Below are 23,146 nucleotides of genomic sequence, written 5' to 3' on the forward strand. Positions count from 1 at the left end.
ACGAGTTTTCGGGGTACCTGTTCCAGTCTGAATCAGCTGAATACATGTATTTAGAGCATCATTATCGCTGACTCTTTAGGAGTTGTAAGAGGTGGAAGACCCACAAAAATCAGAAAACTCACATTTTTTTCCTCTTCTGCAAGAGGCGAAACTGGTGAAGCTTTTTAACTGTTCGCGGGCCCCACTGACACGTGGCGGTCCGTGATTGGTCCATTTTTAATTTTTTTTTAACAAAAAAATCGGACAAAATAAAAATAATAATAATAATAATAAAAAAATTAGAACCCAACTTCTCCCCTTTGCGTTAATGCTGCCCTTAGTCTTTAGTAATCATCCTACTATATAAAAGGAGCTAAATCCTAGCTTTTCTAGAGGTGCCACATAAGCAAAATAATCTCCACCTATCAAACTGCTATGTCACTAGCTGACTGGGCTTCGAATTAAAATTGCAATAAAAGATTTGGGATTCGTTATCGCTTACAAAAATCTCGGTTTGTCTACAATTTGCCGGTGGGCCAGGTAAAGAAAAATCTCGCAGCCCAGCTCATTAACCCAAATCGCCGTCTTCGTAAAATTATTTCCTTCGGACAATTACTTATTTCAACAGTCAAACTATTTTCTTTTGAATTTTCTATTTTTTCAAACAATTTATTATTTCTATTGTTTTCTTTAACAATGTGTGAACTGGCTAAGTTTCCTTTCATCTTAAAATTGTCCGCCCAAGATAACACCTCCCTTATTTCACACACAGTCACTATAAATTTCTAAAAAAAACTAAATTCTACTATCAAACCCACCCAACAAATTTATAACTACCAGTTCCAATTACTCATGCTTCGACCTCATTCAAATAATTATGGGCCGGCCTACTTTAATTTTTAAATAACCATGTCAATAATTTAAAAAAAAACAAACAAACCATAACTATGTTCACTTCAAAAAAATATGAAATTAATAAAAGATGGGCAATACAAATAATTCTCATTCTTATATGTGCAGAACATGCATCAAAAGATCAAAACAATTGGGGCGACACCCTCGGACCGCATCCAATAATCGTTAGGATCTTTAGGATGTGGCCCATCACAAATCACAAAAATAAAAATGTTTTCCTAAGAACAACTTTCATTTGTCTTGACATCCAGGTTTGTCTTAAAAATACTTACTTTTAATTATTCCAACTACATTTCAAATGATGGCTTTTAACCACTAAACATGAACAAATAATGGAAGGGAGGATGTCTATTTCTACGTCTGACATAATCTACCAATGCTTCGAGGAAGGAAAAATTTATCACATTAGATATTTTAATCTTCTTCCCAATAACCAACAGTACATGCTTACCGTTCAACCATACATAATTAATATCAATGAGACAACAATTATTACACTGATTCAAGAAAACATTCCACCGATCCCTTCATACATATTTCGGCCCCAACGCTACCACCCGTTGATCAGCTTAGCAAATGCAACCAATTTCCTCCCAGGTAAAAAAAAAAAAACAATAACTCTCTCACATACAAATAAATACTAAATTTTTGTCCCTAAAACCAAATTATTCCTACAGATGTTGTTGGCCGCATATGCCTCATCCAAAGAAGTGATTTATATAACCACTACACAGATTCAAAAATCATCATTGGATTGTGTTTAGACATGTACTAACTTTTTATTAAATAACAATTGGTTTACAACTAAACAAAATATAATACAATAATTATTTGTAGATCAAAATTGGTACGTCTAACTTTATGGGACAAGGAGGCGTCTAATTTCAGGGAGTTAAATCACATATATACCAGGAAAAACCAAGTATCATTCCACGGTTACATGAAGGTAATAAACTAAACATAAAGTTTATGTCAAAATAAATGCTTACAAATATTTGACTTTTTCAGGAAAACTATCACTCACAACCACACCTGGATCGCGCTTCTACTTTGACAACGATATTGGTATCATACAACGCTTTCAAAAGAGGAATAAAATGTTATCCTAAGCCTCATAGCAAACGACACCAGCCAACTTTTAAAAAATTTACATTACCGCTTTCTACGTCAATTAAATAGGTACACTCAAATACTATTTTCTCTTACGAATATTGAATTCCTCAAAACAATTTATTATTCAAACTTACTGTTGTTTTTTTAAAAAAAAAATGATCACTGCTTCCAACGTCTTCGCATTATAAAATAAACAAAACATAACTTACCCTTTCAGAAACTTCAAAACTCTCAATTTTAATTGAACTGGACTTTTATTAAACATGTAATCCGTGCGAAGCGCGGACACCGACCCTAGTATTTGTAATCACTTTTATCTTATTCATCTTTCAGTTCATGGGCTTTGAAACTCGTCTTATTGGGCCGTATTTGTCTGAAGCCCATTACGTTAAACCCTTGGCTTCAGTCTCTGTTTCTTCACTGACCACCACCACGGCGGCAACTCACCGATCAATCAATTCTCCCCCGCTGCTTATCTCACCGTACCTATCTCCGTAGCTCGCCGGAGCTCCATCAAGAAACAAAAAATGACGTGGCTGAGCCGAGCGGTTCCTCTCCGATACTTAACATCCAACCGAAGACTTCAAAAACCGCCATGGATGACATACCCAGCTGCCTTCTACTCAGATTCCACGGAGAAGAAAGGAAAAGTCACGCCTTTGCAGGTCAATTCATCATCTACTCACTTCCTCAGCAGATAAAGACTCTCTCTTTTGCCTTCTTCTACTGACTTTTTTTGTTGTGCAGGAGACTAGAATGAGAGATAGGTTTACTCTGTACGCACGTGGCGGCGAAGGTGGCAATGGTTGTTCCAGCCTCCGCCGTAGCCGTACTGATCGCTTCGGAAAACCTGATGGTACGGAAACTTACCTCAAATCCGACAACAACATGTTTCATTTTGGGGCCGTACAATTAAAAAAAATATTTTTAAAAAACATTTAGAGGTTTATATGTAATTTTCTTTCAAAAAAATTTGGCTGCTAGATGCTAATGTTTCATATTTTGGGTATTTAGAATTTGAATGTGGATGTGTCTGAAAAATGCCAACACGTTTGGTTCTGAAAAGGTTTAAACTTTTTGATTGTTGAAAGAATGTTAATGTAAGTGGAGGTTGGTTTGACCAGGTGGAAATGGTGGGAGAGGAGGTGATGTGATCTTAGAATGCACACACGCTGTTTGGGACTTCAGCGGATTACAACCTCATGTTGTAAGTTTATGTCCTTGTCTTTTAGGAATGTGTCTGTCTGTTGGGAACTTGTCTTAACCTTTTTATGAGTTTTTTTGCAGAAAGGTGGGAAAGCTGGACATGGAACTTCCAAGAACAGGATTGGTAACAGAGGAGAAGACAAGGTTTATTATATACATCACTACTCACTAGTCTTCTTTATCCTTCTTTTTCTCCGGTGCTTATTTTTGTCCCACACAGGTTCTGCAAGTCCCCATTGGGACAGTGATTCATCTACAAGAGGGTGAGCTTCCATCTCAGATCCAAGTCGGCTCTCCCAAGAGTTCGGATCCATGGGACCTTCCTGGCACACTCGTTGATGACCCTGCATCAGATGAAAACTCTGACGTAGATCAAGATTCTTCTGTTGTTTCTGAATCCGAGGAAGAGAGCGTAGCAGCATCAGCATTACATGTAGGCACGGAAGAGGAAACTGATTTTGAAGAAGGACAAGTCAGGTACAACGTCGCGGAACTAACAGAAGAAGGTCAGAGCATAATCATCGCACGCGGCGGCGAAGGAGGTTTAGGTAACGTCTCCGCTACACGTTACTTAAGAGGCACCAAGTTCACTAAAACCTCCACGTTGAGAACAATGGAGGGTGACTCTGATGATGAAGATGGTAATGGTAATGGTCAGCGCACGAGTATTAAATGCGGCTCGCTCGGTACAGAGTCTGTCCTGATACTAGAACTTAAAAGCATCGCCGACGTTGGTCTCGTCGGGATGCCAAACGCCGGAAAAAGCACGCTCCTCGGCGCGCTCTCGCGCGCCAAGCCACGCGTAGGCCACTATGCCTTCACGACGCTACGTCCCAACTTAGGAAACGTAAACTACGATGACTTCTCAGTCACGGTAGCTGACATCCCAGGGCTGATCAAAGGAGCTCATCAGAACAGAGGGCTAGGGCACAACTTCCTCCGCCACATAGAGCGGACCAAAGTGCTGGCTTACGTCGTGGACTTAGCCTCGGGGCTAGACGGCTGCGAAGGTGTGACGCCGTGGCAGCAGCTGAGGGATCTGGTGATGGAGCTTGAGTATCACGAAGAAGGGTTGTCGGATAGGTCGTCTTTGATCGTGGCTAACAAGATTGATGAGGATGGTGCGGACGAGAGGTTGGAGGAGCTTGAGAGGAGGGTGAGAGGAGTGAGGATCTTTCCGGTTTGTGCGGTTCTTGAAGAAGGTGTGGATGAGCTGAAAGATGGTTTGAAAATGCTTGTTAACGGTGAGGGATCAGAGAGATTGAAGTTGGAGAACATCTCTGTTGACTAGTTTAGTTTTTGTATCTCTTTTGAGTTATTACTATTTTTTGATAATTATAGGCCACATTATTACGTAAGTTAATCCATTGCGCCATCACATATATATGATCTTGAGTTGCATATGTGATATGAACTTTCACTTTATCCAAATCAATATATCATAATTAATATTGATTAGTTGAAGAACGTAGACAAGTATCCCCTGGGTCATGGACGATCTAATAAGAGAAATAAAAAGTATTCTATATTTATGTATTGTCAAAATAAAAGGTATCCACCAAAAAATTACTATGTCAGGAATGTGAAAGAGGCATGATTCATGCCTCTTATTTTGGTCGGCTGCCGTTTACAAATAAAATCGTAATTCTTTGTTGCGTATACGACTTTTTTTCTTATTCCCAATAATTTGACGTGCTCCATATATTTTTGATACTGGTAGAACAAATCTAAGATAGTAGAAAAAGAAATCAGTAGACAAGTTGGTGTTATTTAACCTCAATATTTTTAAAAATGTTAATTCTTATTTTTATTTAGATGCTTAACTGCATCAAATGATGTATTTTAGAGGCAAATAAATTTAACAAGTTTAAAAGACAATATTTTAGTTTAAGAAAATATTTATCAGATTCTCACTATAATAATTTATGGATTTTGATAAAATAAATGAAAACACTACGAATTTGATGACCTTTCTTGGTTGAAATGCTTAATGCTCTGTGTGGTAGATAACTTCTTCCAAGAGAATTTATTTGATTCTATCCATACACGAAATGACACGTGTGTGGTGGATACAAACACTGAATATTTCTCTCTTTTTTGGCATCTATATTTCTCTTCTCTATAAATAGTGGCAGTTCCATATGTTCAAACCACAGCAAATAAAAGCATCAAAAGAAGAAGACAAAAAACAAATTTCAAGTTTTAAACCAAAGAGAAGTAAGAGAAGCAATGGCAGGTTCTAACTGTGGATGTGGTTCTGCTTGCAAATGTGGTGACTCTTGCAGGTATACACTAGAACTTATCTTCTTTACCTTTACATGCATATATATACACGATGTGGTTGCTTAATTAGTCCTTAATTTCCATATCATATTAGTTATCAAAATCTCAATCTTTTTGTGTGTGTCTGGTGAAGTTGCGAGAAGAACTACAACACGGAGTGCGATAACTGCAGCTGTGGATCAAACTGCAGCTGTGGCGACAGCTGCAGCTGTTGAAGGTGTTGTGGTGTAGATCATATGCATGCATGAAAACTGGGGGAAAAGTGTTTATGATGTTAAGAGATATGTGTGTGTTTGAATAAAGATTTGGCATGATGTTGCCTTGTTGTCTAATAGCTCTCTTAACCTTGACTTTTTCTCTGTATTTGGTGTTTATTGTGTAATGTTTTCATTTGTAACGTACGAAGAAAAATATCTATTGACTTTTGTGATTATAAAAATATTAAGATTTGTCTAAGCTTCTTTCTCTCTATATTTAGAATATAGGGTTAATTAGATTTATGACCATGCACAATCATTTCAATGACGATATGGTTAAATACCATGGGTTAAGTATAGTTCTTTTTCGTATTAATTAGTGTTGCATTCCCAATAAATTAGTTCTGTTTAAATACGAAATTATAAAGAAATAATGACCAAATCAAATATAAGTAGTTAAACCAATTCGAAAACAGAACAAAATGCTACCAAGATCATCATTGAGTATGCCAACTTCATTTGTAGTTAAACAAAAAGAGATTGGGCTAACCATTAGAAAATAGGGAATTAAAGACAAGTGACACAAGTCCAACATGTACTAGTTATGGGATTATATAGAAACTATTAACACGTATTTTTACAAAAAAAAAAAAAAAACTATTAACACCTTTTGATGTCGAGTGTCTTGAGACATGAGGAATGGCCTTGTCGGCGCAAGTTCTAAGCCTGATGCAAGAGGATGGTTCTATGGGTAAATCTTATCTGCTTCCTAATATAACCCCAAGTGTTTAAAATAGCCTTAAATATCAAATTTGATGGATAAAGAAACAGATTATCTTAGTTTACAAAAAAAAAAAAAAAAAAAAAAAAAGAAACAGATTATCTTCTAGATTAGGATAATTGATAACGTTCGGATTAACCAAAAATTAAACTGCGCATGATATGGATTAAATTGAGTAAATTGTTTATAAAAAATCTGTTTTCATAAGATATATTTATTTATCACAGAAAATCTTCTTTAATCTTCACGGAGGACACAGAACGGATTGTGAACACCATCAAGAAATGGATATAAGTTGTTGCGGTGATTACTCTGATGCTTCCCCGGTGGCGGAAATGGCAACGGAGAGCGAATGGTTCGCGTTGAGGCTTCTATGCGTCGTCTTCTTCTTCTTCGGCTCGGTTTTATTATTGTGTTACTTCCTATACCCGAAACTGCCGAAGGCGGCAGCCGGAGATGAGGAATCCGGTGAGCCGCTTCCGCCGGCGATCATACTCGGGAAGATAGACGGCGGCGGGATCACGACGGATGTTTGCGTGATATGTTTGGAGGAGTTTAGGAGAAACGACGCCGTTAGGGTTTTGGTGACATGCAGGCACGTGTTTCACGTTCAATGTATAGATTCTTGGTGTCTGTATAAGTTGGCATGTCCGGTTTGCAGAGCTCCCTTCCGGTTATTCGGTGAATGGTAATTATTTAGGACCACCGAAGTTTAGGTTTTATGTTCTGTAGAAATGATGAGAGGTCTAATTTGTAAATATTTACTGTAATAGATGTATTTATATTAAAAAAAAAAATTAAAGGACTGATCAGTAAAGTCTAAATACTCATAGGCACAACGATGAAGACGAAACAAACAAATGAAAACACAACATATATATCAATATCATATATATTTGAGTTATTTGACCCTGTTTGTAATAACTCGATATATAGCTTGGTTAGTTGGTTGTATTGTATATCTAATCTTGTGCTTTCAGAAAATTTTCTCCAGCTTTATAACAATATAGTTTAATAAGATTTCAATAGTGACGGGATGTGGTAGCTCACTTGGTAAGGACCTTGTGGGCCAATTGTCATGCTCACGGGTTCGACGCCAAGCGGAGGCGAACTACCCATTCTGTCATCAAATGCGGTACTGGGTGTTGGGCCTTGTCCCCAGCCCAGGTAAAGCCCTCCCGGGTGAAGTGGACCGCTGCCTAACCGGGCCCAGGGGAATGACCCACGTAAGTGGGGAACCCCTGGATTATCAAAAAAAAAAAAAAAATAGTGATTGGGAGTGGTGGAACCATATAGTCTCTTAAAAATATGACAAACTATTTTCTACCACCAAGTTGGGTTCGACAGCTTTCAATAAATTACTCGTTCCATCTTAGACTTAATATTTTCCGCCATTTATGTTAAAAAATGATCTGTTGCTCGTTTACTATCTACAAGTGACGTTTCCAGAAAGTTGACATTGCAAATTCTTTAGTTTCAGTATTCATAACAAATATATAGTTAATTATATATGACTTTATAAATGTTTCAAGAGTTTTTGGTAGTTGTTAATATTTCATTTGGTTGCGAACTGAGAAGTAGTCGAGGATGAAGACTCTAAACAAGCTTATGTTAGTCGCTTGCGCCACTTTCTCCATTATACATTTTGTTATGTCTCAAAATCAACAAGGTATTTTTGCTATCTTTCATTTATTCCTTTTTTCCTTCAAATTTTAATGGATATATGTATGTTTTTAACCATAAAAGAACTATTTTCCGATATTTTAATATCCAATTTTACCAGGTTTTATCAGTTTGGATTGTGGATTACCTTCTAACGAGCCTCCTTATAACGAACAATTCACCAACTTAACATACATATCTGATGCCATTTTCATCCAAGGGGGAAAAACTGGTTATATCCAAAATAACTCAGAGACAGTCTCTGTCTCAAAGCCAAACATGGTTTTGAGATACTTTCCTGATGGAATAAGAAACTGCTATAGTCTAAGTGTCACACAGGACACCAAGTATCTAATCAGAACCGTGTTTGTATACGGCAACTACGACGGTCTTAACAGTCCTCCACGATTTGACCTTTATCTTGGTCCTAATATTTGGACATCCTTAGATCTTAAAAATTCGGGTTTAAGTGAGACTGAAGAGATCATTCACATCACAAGATCTAACAGTTTAGATATATGTGTTGTTAAGACAGGGACAAGTACACCACTGATATCAGTCATAGAACTAAGACCCTTGCCGTATCATACTTATACTACTCGAACAGGTTCCTTGAGGACGTTAGCACACCTCTACTTCAGCTATTCAGACAAAATTATAAGGTATGTCAGCATTAATTTAACTAAGACTACTTTCTTCTATACAGTTGAGAGCAGCTCTAATACTAATACATTTTCCAATCCAAATCTCATTTTGCAGTAAAATTTACTCAAAGCTTATTCCATTTTTAACTCCAAAATGTAGTAAAATGGATTTATTTCAAAAATAACGTTTTTTCATTTTTTTTTTTGAATTTATCACTCCATTTTTTACTCAAAAACTGTTTTATTTATTAGAGATAACATGTAAAGCAAGTTGCTATAAGTATTAGGATCACACATCGAAAGTGACAAATTCCTAAGTAATATGTACACATATATGATAAGTTGTACAATTCATTCACTAACAATTTTGTTTTGAGTTATAATTGCATGAAGCTTTTTTTTCTTCTACATCTTGATACAAAGTTAACAATACTTTCTTGTGGAAGTTATCCCAAGGATGTGTATGATCGTATTTGGGAACCATACTTCCAACTGGAGTGGACTCAAATAACCACAAGACTGAATGTAACTGACTCTTCTAATGGCTATGCCCCGCCACGAGATGTAATTACCACCGCCGCCATACCGACTAATGCCAGTGAGCCTTTAACTATTATCTGGAGTTTGGAAACATCCGATGATGAAACGTATGCTTACCTTTACTTCGCCGAGATCCAACAACTGCGGGCCAATGAAACTAGGGAATTTAAAGTCGTGGCAAATGATAGAGTTGACTACGATTCATATAGTCCTGTGAGCTTCAAAGCATACACTGTCTCAAACCATGCATCACTTAAATGCGAAGGAGCTGTATGTCGTTTACAGCTGCTCAGAACACCCAAGTCAACTCTACCACCCCTAATGAATGCCCTAGAGATTTTTAGCGCCATATATTTTCCACAATCAGAGACAAGTATAGATGATGGTATACATATAAGATCATGTAGTTTATGCGAATAGTATTCGATAAGTTCCTACCCATGTTAATTTTTTTTTGTTTACTTTAATTAGTCATTGCCATCAAAAACATCCAATCTACTTACAATTTAAGTAGAACCAGCTGGCAGGGCGATCCATGTGTCCCAAAACAATTCTCGTGGATTGGTTTAAGCTGCAACGTTATGGATACCTCCACACCACCGAGAATCATAACACTGTAAGAACATTCAAATTAAACTATGTTCTCAAATTAACATGTATCTTTTCTTTTTTCCACACCACCAAGAATCATAACACTGTAAGAACATTCAAATTAAACTCTGTTCTCAAATTAACATGTATCTTTTCTTTTTTTTGCTAAAAAATTAACATGTATGTTGATATTATATATGTGATATATATCTTTAACCATGCAAACAGAGATCTGTCTGAAAGTGGATTAACTGGAATAATATCCCCTAGCATACAAAATCTAAGCCAGCTTCAAGAATTGTACGTAACTCCATGATTAAAATAACAAAAAGTTTATGTAATTCAATCTTTACAGTTATTTCTTGATAAACTCTAGGGATTTATCGAATAACAATTTGACTGGAGAAGTGCCCGAGTTTCTAGCCAAAATGGCATCCTTATTGGTCATGTAAGGTATCTAATTTTTTTTATATTTGTCATCTTCATTAATTTCTAATGGTTTAATTCTCCACCTCCACAGAAACTTAAGTGGAAACAATCTTAGAGGTTCTGTTCCTCAATCCCTTCTCAATAGAAAAAAGGATGGATTAAAGCTATTGTAAGATTTATTTTTTACAGATTATCTTCTTTTAATTATAATTTCCACTCTTTTTAAACAAATTTATGTCTTCAATAATTTTTTCATATTATGCGATATACATACGAGACGGAGACTACTTGCCTGTTGTCACATCTATGATAATTTTTCTTAAAATTATTGATAATGATTATATTTTTATTAAAAAGTGATTATATTTGCTTTCAAAATGATTATATTTTGCTTTCAAAATGATTATATTTTTCTTATTTTTTATATATAAATTAGTTACAAAAAATAATAATGTTTTCATATTTAGTGTTGATGCAAATATTAAGCAATGTGGGTCATGCAAACCAAGATCCCGGGTGGTGGTGATAGTTGTATCTGTTTCTTGTGTGGCCATTATCATAATCGTGTTGGTTCTCATCTTCCTTTGCAGAAAGAGAAAGAGATCAAGTTGCAAAGGTAGTTAAGAGAAATAAATATATGCTCCATATCAGAAATATTAATCTCCAAAATGTTTTTACAGTTACACGTCCATCCCTAGAAATGAAAAACAGAAGATTTACTTATTCAGAAGTCAAAGAAATGACTAATAACTTTCAAGTTGTTCTTGGTAAAGGAGGCTTTGGTGTTGTTTGTCATGGTTATCTAAATAATGAACACGTAGCAGTCAAAGTTCTATCTCAGTCATCAACTCAAGGCTATAAGGAATTCAAAACTGAGGTGAAACATTACACTAAAATCTTCCACTAAATTTTGGGAGCAACCATGATTCATTTATCTATGAATAGTACCCTTTTAAATCATTGATTGTTAGGTCGAACTACTGCTAAGAGTTCACCACGTAAATCTAGTAAGCCTCATTGGATACTGTGATGAAGGAAATGATTTGGCTCTCATATACGAGTACATGGGAAATGGAAATTTAAAAGAACATCTCTCAGGTAAATGAGTTAGCTATTTCAAGCCAAATGCTTTTAAGCTTCCCAATGATTTAAAACCATGCGGTAAATATTGGCAGGAAAACGTAGAGGCTCTGTTTTGAATTGGTCGAATAGACTTAAAATAGCTATCGAGTCTGCATTAGGTTTGTATAAAGTTTGTTAATTCCTATTAACTACATTATTTTTTAAAAAATACCTAACATATAAAGGTTTTTGCATGTATTAGGAATTGAATATTTGCATATTGGATGTAAGCCGCCAATGGTCCATAGAGATGTTAAAAGTACCAATATATTGTTAGGCGAAACTTTTGAAGCAAAACTTGCCGACTTTGGACTTTCCAGATCTTTTCTAGTGGGAAGTAACACTCATGTATCAACAAATGTTGCTGGCACTATTGGATATCTTGATCCCGAGTAAGTCTATGCACCATAGTATTAAAAATATGTCTACATCCTTGCGTGTTTAGTGAAAAAAAGTTCATATATTTTCAAGTACTTGTCTTGCAGATACTACTAAAAGAATTGGTTAACGGAGAAGAGTGATGTTTATAGTTTTGGAATAGTGTTACTGGAGATTATCACTGGCCAACCTGTGATTGAACAATCACGTGAAAAGCCTTACATAGTAGAATGGGCCAAGTCTATGATCGCAAATGGTGATATTGATAGTATTATGGATCTGAATCTCCATCGAGAATATGACAAAAGTTCATCTTGGAAAGCTCTTGAATTAGCAATGTCGTCATGCATCAACCCTTCTTCCACGGAGAGACCAAACATGACAAGGGTTGCTCATGAACTCAACGAGTGTTTGGAAATATATGAGAACTTAAGTAAAAGGAGCCAAGATGCAAATTCAACCAATTCCATGGGACATGGCACAAGTTTCATCAGTGATACTCCTTCAGCTCGTTAATCTTTTTATCTATATGTTTGAAAGATACTCTATACACAGGTTGTGTTTAAGTCTGTAAAGTACACTTAAATATCTTCCAGTGGATCGGGGAGAAACAATCGAGAACATACTTGTAGTACAAGATTGCTTGCCTTCGCATAAAGTCTAATAGCTTTCTCTTTGTTATTGTTTTCAGAAAGTTGCAATGAATTTAGTATTTTTCATTCATACATGCGAAAGCTATGATAGACTTCCTTTATAAATTATAAGAAATGTCAAGAAGGTATATGTACTTACATTGGAAACTTTAACACGAGTACGTAGGTTACTTGGTGCAGGCTCAGGTGGATGTCCAAAGATGTCGTCACCACTTATCGCTTCCATCTTAGCACTTGATATCGGTTTCTTTGCTCTCTAAGTCTGCCTTGGTTAGCAAGTTTACGCTCAGCTCTCATTGCTTTGAAACCTCTGTTAGTAAATATGCCACCAATTTGAATCTGGACCAGGACCAAGCCCAATGAAACATTGATTTTTGACTCCCAAAATTTTTGGAGCTTTTTTATATAACCATAGCCCACAACTTATTATGGAAAAGTTAATAAGAATTCTTAAAAAAATGTTTATAATCCTCCAATTCACAGATCCCCGACCACGCTTTCTTACAGTAAATAAATGTCCTCTTAAAAGATCTTGAAACCAAGTGACCAAATTATGTAAGAACTGAAACAACTAGGTTTAAGAGATATATATTAGTTCAGATTTTGGTATATATGTTTGCACTTAAGTTTTAATCAGAACAAGCTTAATCAAAGGAAGATGAAACTAATAATATAATTCGAAACCTCATTAGAGTTTAGATATTGTAAGATGCCAAAAAAAATAAAGTTTAGATATTGTAAAAAGACCAAAGGCACAAAGCCAGTACTACAAAAGACCACACACACATTAAACAGTGTCACACAAAGTCCACCAAAACAACGAGCATGCTTAAAAGAGGTCAGCCAAAGCATCTAGAAACCAGGTCCTCGCCTGTGTCAGAATAGTCACTTGCAGCTGAGTAATTATCGTAATACTCCTCTGACATTTCATCGACATCAGAGACGCCATAAGGGTAGTCATCAACCGGGTCATTAGGGCGTCTCAAAACTTTGATCCTCTCGTAGCACCGCCTCTCCATATCCCCAACAATGTCAACATTGATGCACTGGCGTAGATCAAGATATTCCAGGTTAGGACACCTGTCAAGAATGGCGTTTAAACCGAAGTTTGTTAACCTGTTCCCGAAAAGCTGGAGGCGGGTGAGTCCGGGCATCGATTCAGCGATTGCTAGAGCAACATCATCACAGTTGTTCCCCAATGTCATCTGATTTGGACAAGAAGACGGGACAATAGGTTCCAGAGGCTCTCCTGATAATGAGCAGTAAGAAACCTCGAGGACTTCAAGCAAAGGAAGTTTCGCAATGACTTCTATAAGTCCCTCGTTTTCTATTAGATAGCACATTGCGAGTTTAAGGCTTCTCAGCTTACTTGAACTGCAAATTAGCTATGTATACAACGTTAGAAAACCATAATCAAAAGGACAAGAAGCAAGCCACAGTTACAAAAAAAACTCTCTTTCCTAGCACCCCAATAACTTCATAAGCATAACACTAAGCATAACACTAACATAATCAACTATCAAGTGGATGTTTTCTTTTCTAAAAGGGATAGGGCAGAGGACAAACTAATAGTCACAAATATGTTTCTTGTCATTCAACACGGGCCGGTCCTGAAATTTTGGAGGCTGGAGACGATATAGTTAAAGTTTCGATAAATTTTTTTTTTCATTTTTTCATTTTTGGTGGATTATAGCTATATAATTTTTTTCAAAAGTTTTGGGGCCTAGACGAATGTTGTCTATTGATCGAGCAGATTGAAAGAGACTACATATATACTGTTTAAAAGACTAACACAATATCCTCCAATAACAAACATACTTTCACAAGCTAGAATGATCTTCCTTTACGGCCAAGATCTGTTCACTAAACCTAGATTTGCTAGCAACTATTAGTGTGTACATATCACATTGTATAGTTGGTTAACGTTTACGGTTTAGACTCGGTTCATTAGTTAGTTATTGACTTCTATATAAACAAAATTTGTAAATCATTTTACAATTAATAAGAATGTTAATCTTTACTCATAGCAACCAAGGGAGAGAGGGACGAAACCTATCGGCGATGTAATTGAGGAGATCGTGAGTAGCGAAGTGCCAAATCTCGATCTCAACCAACCCGCCCTGGCTACGTTCAACAGCGTGGCGGCAAATCTTCTCCAACTCGTGACTGCTACCTCCCATGTGTCCCACGTTACGCATGTCGATCTTACTCCACGTCAAGGGTTCTTTACAGATTCGACGCCACGATCTACACACTTTCTGCGCGCTTTCCAGTATCTCCATCACGCCGAGACGGTTCAGGATCGATGACGTCAGCTCGGGCGGAAGCTCCAGCCAGTTTGGATATTCTTGTCCTTGATTCATCGCTGTCGGGAGCGCAAGACCTAAATGATCAAAGACAGAGCAAAAGCAGTTACGAGATTCCCCCTTTAAGTAGCATAATCTAGTGGGGCCCTCGTGATTTCACTAAACTAATTTGGGTTTGGCTTCTAAATATTGGGCCTATGTTATCGATGAAGAGTGAAGAATCATATATTCATACCGATGAAAAGAGGGAAAATCATATATTCTACAATTATATTGATAGTTAGCAAAAAAGGAAACTCTGATATTGATAATTAAGTATTCTTCATGTAATATTGTTTTTCCTTTTTTTTTTAATATAAAACTTGATTGAGCTTTATAAAACTTCATAGTAACTTAACTATTACAAACCCTATATTAATTGTCATAAATTGATTACAAACCTATACGATGGGGTGTCAACTATGGAATGAATAAATAACTATATAGTATGTGGATTTCGATACTTCAAAACTACTATGAACAAAATTATGAAATGTACTCTAATAAAATAGAAAATAACTGAAAAAGACAATAAAAAAAAAAGAATGCCATGGCTTGGACTAAAAAAAAACTTACATGGCTTTGTGACTCAACGTTATTGTCGAAGTTTGCGTGTGGTTAAAAAACGCGCACGATCCGACAGAGACTCCATGTGTCAGAATCTTGTGGAAGTTCGTGAGACAGTGATGGGTCACCCAAGAAAGAGAAGAAGAACAGGTCTTCAGGGTTGAGGTTTACTGGTTTTAGCCGGTTATTCGCTCTTCAGACGCGTCCTGTCTTACAGGTATAAGACCATGGGTTTAAACCCTTATCACATCCAGTACTTTTGTTTGCTTCCACACAAAGAGGTTTTAAAAAAAAAAACAAAAAAGAGAAATGTTCTTATAATCATGGTGTTGCAAACGAGACTAGATTATGGATTCAATGGCTATGAGGTGCCTCCCACACCTCGAGCTGCAAGATCCCCAAGAGTAAATAGATTCTTATACTTAGCGTGTTCCACAAGCTTTAGGTTTTAATTTTAACAATGATTTGTCTGTTTGTGTTTGTGGGTTTTGCTAGAAGAGTGCTTTCAAGAAGAAAAGCGAAAACAATCAAATATCATCGTCCTTCGATTTGTTGGCAGCAGTAGCTGGAAAACTACTTCTTGAAAGTGGTGGGGTTTCTTCTTCCTCAAGTAACAACGCCTCGGGAGATAATAATGAAGATCAGTGTGGGGGTAAGAAAGAATCAGGCGATCAAATGGTGGTGGGAGAGACTCATTGTGATCATCATCATGATAATAACGCTGAGAGGAGTTTCTTTGTCTCTGAGATCCTTCCAAAAGCTCATGAAATGGAAAGCTTCAATAGATCTCCAAACCCTAATAAAGATTTCCTTTTTGGATCTACCTCTGGTATAACTTATGAATATTCCTCGGAGAAGCTTGGAACTCAAGAATTAGCGTATGAAGAAGCCAAGATCCACAATGGTGATTGTTTTAGGTCAGATAGTAATGGAAAGAAACCAATGCTTGAGAGGCTAAACTGTGAACCAGAGTTATCAAGGAACAAGGATAAGCATCATATAGATAATTCACTCAATGGTATGGAAAATAATGATGGAGAAAACTTCTCAGCCCGTTACGCAACAAAATCATTTAGGTCAACACTGCGTGTAGGAGATGGAAGAGTAAAGAAAGTTATGTCTTCAAAGTATTGTAAAGTCTCTTCAAATCAGAAAGATACAATGGTAGCTGGCTCAGGTAAGCATGTGGACACACTTGTGGGCTTGTCATATGTTCTTTTATCTATGTTTTTGTTAACTTTTGAGTTATTTATGACGATGTTTAGACTTGGACTTGAAGCCTGGTTATTACAGCAAGAAACATTGTTTCAAAAGCTTAAGATCAGAGAAGAAGTATCCAATCAAGAAAAGAAGATACTTTGATGGTTATACAGCCTCACAGTCAGAAGAAACAGTTAGAAATGAAGGTCTTTCTGGTTCACCTCGAAAGGGTATAATCAGAAGCTAGTCATTTAAGCTTCAACCGCAAAACTACAATCATGATAATTAACTTCTTCTTTTTTGGTAAAATGTTAAATACACATGATAATGATAATTAACTTTGAGCTTTGTTTTTACAGCTTTTCTGTCAACCATAGCTTGTCAGAAGCAGCCAGCTTTACAATCAAGAGATTCTCATGGTATCTTTTCTTTATTAAGGTTTTTTGTCATCACTTAGTGTTTTTGTATTGACTTTGTTCATTTTTGTTTGATGTGCTTAGTGAAACTTGGAATCAAGTCATTTAGGGTTCCTGAACTTTCCATTGAAGTTCCAGAGACTGCTACTATTGGTTCCCTTAAGGTTTGTTTTTTTTTTTCATAGAATTTTCTGGAAGTCATTCATATATTTGGATAATAATGAGACGTTGCTTCTCTTTGCTAGAGGACAGTCTTGGAAGCCGTAACCACTATACTTGAAGGTGGATTACGCATAGGTGTTCTTGTTCATGGGAAAAAGGTTAGAGACGACAATAAAATGCTTCTTCAGACAGGAATCTCTCTAGACACTCTTTCAGATACTTTAAGCTTTTGTCTTGAGACCAATCCTCCACAATCCACAAAACCACTTTCTCCTAAAGATTCTGATTATATGCGTCCGTGTTACGTACCTCACACTATAACTAGGTCAGTCTTACTCCAAAGATAAATGTTTGCTTCTTATATCTTTGGTGTGATAATGTGTTTGTTTGTCCATTAGGTGTCTCCCATCACTAGGGAAACATGCTAAACCAAGTGACTCTGTTGAAAGTGACCTTGACTCCAAACCCTCTTCACCATTTAGGGCTAAACCCGTCTACTCCAGAGCCTTGATTCCTGTCTCTCCTCCTCTGCATGCTCAGGCTTTAAACGTAGTCCCACCTCGGAAACCTAAGCGATCTGAGGTGGCACAGCGGAGAATACGTCGACCTTTCTCTGTTGCGGAAGTAGAGGCGCTTGTTCAAGCTGTGGAAAGACTTGGGACCGGAAGGTAACTAATTTGTTAATGTTACACCAAACTAATATTGGTCCAATAATATTTATGTGCATACTTATCTGCAGGTGGCGTGATGTAAAGCTGAGAGCGTTTGATAATGCAAAGCACCGGACTTATGTTGATTTGAAGGTTAAAAAAAAATATTTCCTTTTATAGCTCAGACTGTAAATGAGGTATGTTTTTGCTTGTGTAAGAAGTAATTATCTTTTACTTTTGATGTGAATGATAGGACAAATGGAAGACGCTGGTGCACACAGCGAGAATATCACCGCAACAAAGGAGAGGTGAGCCAGTTCCACAGGAGCTCTTGGACCGGGTACTAATGGCTCATGCCTACTGGTCCCAGCAACAGGGGAAACAGCAGTTGCTAGAGGGACCTCAGAATCTTGAGACCAGTCTTGGTCTATAGACCGGGGGAAAATGTCATCTTCACGGCGTGAAAGTGGACGTATGAATCAGATTTTTTTTCTTTCATATATACTTAATTATTTGTTTATTTGTTTTGTTATGTCATGTATCTGAAAAGAATCATTGTATAAGAAAAAAAAGGAATGGAAGGTGGTGAAGAGAAGATAATAGAGATGAAGATATGTGAAATCTTTGTGTAATTGTCACAGTGCTTGGTTATATAATAACATGTTTATTCCTTTTGTTGACTTACAAATTATATAGATCATTGAGATACTTTATCCAAAGAATCGTGTCTTACATACTATTCAAGTTTATGGATTTTATCAACACATCCGTCGTATAGCATCAAAAGTTGTCTAAATTTGCATGTGAAGAAAGTGGAATATGTTGATGAGATAATACAATATAAACTTCATTTGTTACGTTTCATAGACATGTGGACCAAGATAGACATGTAGCTTCGTGATTTGTACTAGTTTTTTTTTTTGTTTTCCTAGTAAAACGTATATGGTTTAACCCAAAAAATCAATAGGGTGGTTGAGATAAAAATGTGTACAAGCAAGCATCATTGAGAATGAATGTGTTGGAGTTGATAACAAAACATACAGAAAAGTTCTTGTGATATAATGCAAAACCATCGAGTAGTCTCAATACACATGGCTGGGATAGCTATAGAAGCAAAGATTCCACGACAAGAACAAAAGGTTAAAGAGTTTATACGAGGAAATAGAACATAATATATGCACCAATAATGATTTCGCTTTGGCATTTTCCGATGGCTAGCACACACTTTTTAGACGCAAAATCAAAGAGAGAACATGATGGAAGATTCTTTAGGGATCTCATCTCATCGTCGATGAATGGAGAGAAATAATTGGAGATGTCATTTTCACAACTCCACATCTTTATGAAAAGTCCACACCATTGAGTTAAATCCTTTTGGATCGATTTGTTTTCATGTGGCTAGGATTAACCCAATGGGAATAGAAAGTATACGTCTCAATAGAGCGCATCCATCCAAAGTTAAATGTTAAATGATAAAATCATGGTCGTCACTGTAAAAAAATAGATTATTTGTTTTGTTTAGTCAAAAGTAAAAACAATAAAACAGTGAAAATTGTTGTCTGGATACGGAAAGATTCTCATTCAGACATGAGGAAATTTCGTGAATCGACTGATTGCCGTCAGACAAAGAAAAATCAAAAAGGGCATATTATTTTATTATTATCCTCTCATTATTTAATTAATTAATTTATAATATCTTCTTTACAGTAAAAACAATTAATCTCACATCACTGCTTCTTCTTATCTTTCATTTGCTCCTCCACTCTCTTCATTCTCTCTCTAAAGTCCAAACCTTTTCCCCTAGCTCAAGCTTCTTCTTCTTCTTCCTTTGGTCACCTAAACCCACAAAGAGGTATGTATGCTGATAACTTCTCTCTAATCTTTATTTGTTTTGTTAATTATTATTCTCCTCTGTTCACTGCTCTGTTTTTTGTTATGATTTGATCAGGAACATAAAGTCTCCACCTTTAGTTGATCTTTCTGGAGATTTTTTTTGGGTTTGTGGATCCATGGGTTCTTATTCAGGTGGATCCTTAGATGGGTTTGATTTCACTAGCGAGTTTGATAATTTGCCTGCCTCAAACCAAACCGTAGATTCATCTGATGGGTTCTACCTAGATGACCCTCTCTTAAATTTCGTCTCTTTCGATCATTCCTCTGCTCCTCCTCCAGAGACTTATCCTCAGAAGAACGTTGCTGCTGCATCAGGAGATCGCTTGGCATCTCCATCTGATGACTCTGAGTTCTCTGACTCTGTTCTCAAGTACATAAGCCAGGTGCTTATGGAGGAAGACATGGAAGAGAAGCCTTGTATGTTTCATGACGCTTTGGCTCTTCAAGCCGCTGAGAAATCTCTCTACGAAGCCCTTGGTGAACAGTACCCTTCTTCAGTGGAACATGGAGCTTCTTACCCTGAGAAGTTAGCTGAAGATAGCCCTGATGGTTCTTTCCCAAGTGGTGGTGGTTTTAGTGACTACGCAAGCACCACTACTTCCTCTGATTCACACTGGAGCCTTGATGGTTTGGAGAATAATAATAGACCTTCTTGGTTACAGACACCCTTCCCTAGTAACTTTGTGTTCCAGTCCACTTCTAGGTCCACCAGTGTCAACAGTGGTGGTAATACTGCTTCTTTCGGGTCGAGTATGTTCAAAGACAATGAACTGGCTATGCAGTTCAAAAGAGGAGTTGATGAAGCGAGTAAGTTCCTTCCCAAATCTAGTCAGCTCTTCATAGACGTGGACAGTTACGTCCCAAAGAACTCTAGATTCGACGAAAACACCTCTGAGGTCTTTGTTAAGACGGAGAAGAAGGATGATGCAGATCCTCCTCCTCCTTCTTCCAACAGATTAACCAGGAAGAAGAAAAGTCACTGGCGCGACGAAGACGAAGACTTGGCTGAAGAAAGAAGCAACAAACAGTCAGCTGTTTACGTCGAAGAAACCGAGCTTTCTGAAATGTTTGATAAGATCTTGCTATGCGGCGGCACGGGTCAGCCTGTATGCATTACTGACCAGAAGTTTCCAACAGAAGCAAAGACTCGTGGAAAGAAATCAACAGCTACTACTACTAATAGTAATAGCAGTAAAGGTTCCAAGAAAGAAACTGCTGATCTGAGAACTCTTTTGGTACTCTGCGCACAAGCTGTATCAGTAGACGATCGTAGAACTGCAAACGAGATGCTAAGACAGATACGTGAGCATTCCTCTCCTCTAGGCAACGGATCAGAAAGACTAGCTCATTATTTCGCAAACAGTCTCGAAGCGCGGTTAGCTGGGACCGGCACACAGATCTACACAGCGTTATCTTCCAAGAAAACGTCTGCAGCTGATATGCTAAAGGCTTACCAGACGTACATCTCCGTGTGCCCGTTCAAGAAAGCTGCTATCATATTTGCTAACCACAGCATCATGCGTTTGACTGCGAACGCCGATACCATCCATATTGTGGATTTTGGGATCTCTTATGGCTTTCAGTGGCCTGCTCTGATCCACCGCCTCTCGTTCAGACCTGGTGGTCCTCCCAAGCTGAGGATCACTGGGATTGAGCTGCCTCAGCGCGGGTTTAGACCGGCTGAGGGAGTTCACGAGACGGGCCATCGGTTGGCTAGGTACTGTCAGCGTTACAAGGTCCCATTTGAGTACAACGCGATAGCTCAGAAGTGGGAAACGATAAGAGTAGAAGACTTGAAGATCGAGCAAGGAGAGTTTGTAGTTGTGAACTCTCTCTTCCGTTTCAAGAACCTTTTGGACGAGACCGTTGTTGTCAACAGCCCTAGAGACGCGGTTTTGAAGCTGATAAGGAAAGCGAACCCGAGCGTCTTCATCCAAGCGGTCTTAAGCGGCTCCTACAACGCGCCGTTCTTTGTGACCAGGTTTAGAGAAGCTTTGTTTCATTACTCGGCGCTGTTTGATATGTGTGACTCGAAGCTGGCGAGGGAGGACGAGATGAGACTGATGTTTGAGAAGGAGTTTTACGGGAGGGAGATCATGAACGTTGTGGCTTGCGAAGGGACGGAGAGAGTTGAGAGGCCTGAGAGTTATAAGCAGTGGCAGGCGAGGGTGATACGAGCTGGGTTTAAGCAGCTTCCGCTTGAGAAGGAGCTGATGCAGAATCTGAAGCTGAAGATTGAGAACGGGTATGATAAGAATTTCGATATTGATCAGAATGGGAACTGGTTGCTTCAGGGGTGGAAAGGTAGGATTGTGTATGCTTCTTCTGTTTGGGTTCCTTCTTCTTCTTGATAGAATGTTTTTTTCTTGTGTCCCAAGTAGCTGGGTTTGGGTTTTATGTAGGGTTGGATTTGGTGTTGAGAATTAGGGTTGCTATTGTTATATGTTTTGTGACATAGCGTGTGTAAGAGAGTATAGGGTAAGAGAGAGGAGAGAGTGTACTCTATGTTCACGCAATATTATGTTGCATAAATAATGGAAAACTAACTTTATTGAATGTCTTGTTTGTTTATAAAGTTGTGTTGCATAAGGCTCGAATGTCACTAGGCCTGGAATTTTGAAAATTTTCAGTTATTTCGGTTCGAATTTGGTAGGTTTTTTGAAAAAAAATTGGTTTTCGGTTTGATAATCAGTTACTTCGGTTTTTTTCTTGAAAAAAAACAATATATCATGCCAAATTTTGAATTTAAATAAACAAACTAATTCATTCGAATTTATCCAAAATTTAACAAAACTGAAAAAAAAATCTAAAAATTTGGTAGAATTTGCAAAATCTGTAGTAACTGAATACTGAATGAAACTTCATTTTGGGTTAATTAGGTAAAATTCATGCTGAACCGAACTACCTGAACTAAAGACCTCAATGTCACCATGTAATAGTTTTTTTTTCCTTCTTTGTCTTAAAGTTTTTCGTTAGTCATCACTCATTCATCAAAGGTTATAGTCCCACAAAGAACAATCTCTCTCCATCACCAAAGCATGAAGATATATACCAGGGGCGAAGCCACGTTGGTGGTTAAGGGTGCCCGTGCACCCATAAAGTTCATATACTATTGTGTTTTGTTATTTGTTAACTTTCGATAAACTTTACAATGAGTTACCCCTTTGGTTGTCTATGTCGGAGCCACCCGTGGCTCAAGCGGTGGAGCTCCATCACGGTGATTAAGCCCCTTTTAATAAATAACATATTGGGCCTATATTAAACTAAGAACCCACATTATAAGGCCCTTTTTCTAAGTCAAGGTGTGTGTGTGGCAACTTTTCCACCTGAGATCACCTATGCTTTGACACGTAGCAAGTACGTTCCACCACGTGTCAGTTTCTACACCACAAGTACAATACAACTCCTGGCAACTTCGAG

At 37.5% G+C, this 23,146-nt stretch overlaps 5 protein-coding genes and 1 pseudogene across 6 annotated transcripts; 5 read left to right on the plus strand and 1 right to left on the minus strand.

Moving 5' to 3' along the window:
- The first annotated feature begins 2,394 nt into the window (after positions 1-2,394).
- On the plus strand, positions 2,395-4,595 carry LOC106360256 (probable GTP-binding protein OBGM, mitochondrial). Its single transcript, XM_013799843.3, has 5 exons — positions 2,395-2,672; positions 2,755-2,863; positions 3,132-3,214; positions 3,295-3,357; positions 3,434-4,595. The coding sequence occupies exons 1-5, from the start codon at positions 2,535-2,537 to the stop codon at positions 4,502-4,504; spliced, it is 1,464 nt and encodes a 487-aa protein (XP_013655297.1). The 5' UTR covers positions 2,395-2,534; the 3' UTR covers positions 4,505-4,595.
- A 2,163-nt stretch (positions 4,596-6,758) lies between these two features.
- On the plus strand, positions 6,759-7,166 carry LOC106360262 (RING-H2 finger protein ATL5-like). Its single transcript, XM_013799850.3, has one exon. The coding sequence runs from the start codon at positions 6,759-6,761 to the stop codon at positions 7,164-7,166; it is 408 nt and encodes a 135-aa protein (XP_013655304.1).
- Positions 7,167-7,218: 52 nt separating this feature from the next.
- LOC106362207 lies at positions 7,219-12,514 on the plus strand (annotated as a pseudogene).
- A 623-nt stretch (positions 12,515-13,137) lies between these two features.
- Positions 13,138-15,010, minus strand: LOC106362251 (putative F-box/LRR-repeat protein 23). Its single transcript, XM_013802107.3, has 2 exons — positions 14,546-15,010; positions 13,138-13,867 (listed from the first exon to the last, which is right to left on the minus strand). The coding sequence occupies exons 1-2, from the start codon at positions 14,854-14,856 to the stop codon at positions 13,333-13,335; spliced, it is 846 nt and encodes a 281-aa protein (XP_013657561.2). The 5' UTR covers positions 14,857-15,010; the 3' UTR covers positions 13,138-13,332.
- Positions 15,011-15,650: 640 nt separating this feature from the next.
- LOC106362205 (telomere repeat-binding protein 5-like) lies at positions 15,651-18,505 on the plus strand. Of its 2 annotated transcripts, none has more exons than XM_013802048.3 (9): positions 15,651-15,809; positions 15,901-16,582; positions 16,671-16,835; positions 16,965-17,024; positions 17,106-17,185; positions 17,267-17,508; positions 17,582-17,851; positions 17,923-17,986; positions 18,087-18,505. In XM_013802048.3, the coding sequence occupies exons 1-9, from the start codon at positions 15,729-15,731 to the stop codon at positions 18,264-18,266; spliced, it is 1,824 nt and encodes a 607-aa protein (XP_013657502.2). In that variant the 5' UTR covers positions 15,651-15,728; the 3' UTR covers positions 18,267-18,505. The 2 variants fall into 2 exon arrangements, with proteins under 2 accessions (XP_013657502.2, XP_022546538.2); XM_022690817.2 differs by having other exon boundaries at positions 15,656-15,809; positions 15,904-16,582.
- Positions 18,506-19,448: 943 nt separating this feature from the next.
- Positions 19,449-22,282, plus strand: LOC106362204 (scarecrow-like protein 14). The gene is made up of 2 exons (XM_013802047.3): positions 19,449-19,685; positions 19,782-22,282. The coding sequence occupies exon 2, from the start codon at positions 19,843-19,845 to the stop codon at positions 22,075-22,077; it is 2,235 nt and encodes a 744-aa protein (XP_013657501.1). The 5' UTR covers positions 19,449-19,685; positions 19,782-19,842; the 3' UTR covers positions 22,078-22,282.
- The last annotated feature ends 864 nt before the right edge of the window (positions 22,283-23,146 follow it).

The sequence above is a fragment of the Brassica napus genome, chromosome A8, assembly GCF_020379485.1.
Source record: "Brassica napus cultivar Da-Ae chromosome A8, Da-Ae, whole genome shotgun sequence".
NCBI lineage: Eukaryota > Viridiplantae > Streptophyta > Magnoliopsida > Brassicales > Brassicaceae > Brassica > Brassica napus.

What these genes read in the sequence shown, in the direction of transcription:
- LOC106360256 (XM_013799843.3), top strand. Translation starts at nt 2,535, where the DNA reads ATGACGTGGCTGAGCCGAGCGGTTCCTCTCCGATACTTAACATCCAAC. An exon ending in GAAAAGTCACGCCTTTGCAG is followed by an intron (nt 2,673 to 2,754) that starts GTCAATTCATCA and finishes TTTGTTGTGCAG; the next exon opens with GAGACTAGAATGAGAGATAG. An exon ending in TCGCTTCGGAAAACCTGATG is followed by an intron (nt 2,864 to 3,131) that starts GTACGGAAACTT and finishes TGGTTTGACCAG; the next exon opens with GTGGAAATGGTGGGAGAGGA.
- LOC106362251 (XM_013802107.3), bottom strand. Translation starts at nt 14,856, where the DNA reads ATGAATCAAGGACAAGAATATCCAAACTGGCTGGAGCTTCCGCCCGAG. An exon ending in CTCAATTACATCGCCGATAG is followed by an intron (nt 13,868 to 14,545) that starts GTTTCGTCCCTC and finishes GCTAATTTGCAG; the next exon opens with TTCAAGTAAGCTGAGAAGCC.
- LOC106360262 (XM_013799850.3), top strand. Translation starts at nt 6,759, where the DNA reads ATGGATATAAGTTGTTGCGGTGATTACTCTGATGCTTCCCCGGTGGCG.
- LOC106362204 (XM_013802047.3), top strand. Translation starts at nt 19,843, where the DNA reads ATGGGTTCTTATTCAGGTGGATCCTTAGATGGGTTTGATTTCACTAGC.
- LOC106362205 (XM_013802048.3), top strand. Translation starts at nt 15,729, where the DNA reads ATGGTGTTGCAAACGAGACTAGATTATGGATTCAATGGCTATGAGGTG. An exon ending in CTACTATTGGTTCCCTTAAG is followed by an intron (nt 17,186 to 17,266) that starts GTTTGTTTTTTT and finishes TCTCTTTGCTAG; the next exon opens with AGGACAGTCTTGGAAGCCGT. An exon ending in GAAAGACTTGGGACCGGAAG is followed by an intron (nt 17,852 to 17,922) that starts GTAACTAATTTG and finishes ACTTATCTGCAG; the next exon opens with GTGGCGTGATGTAAAGCTGA.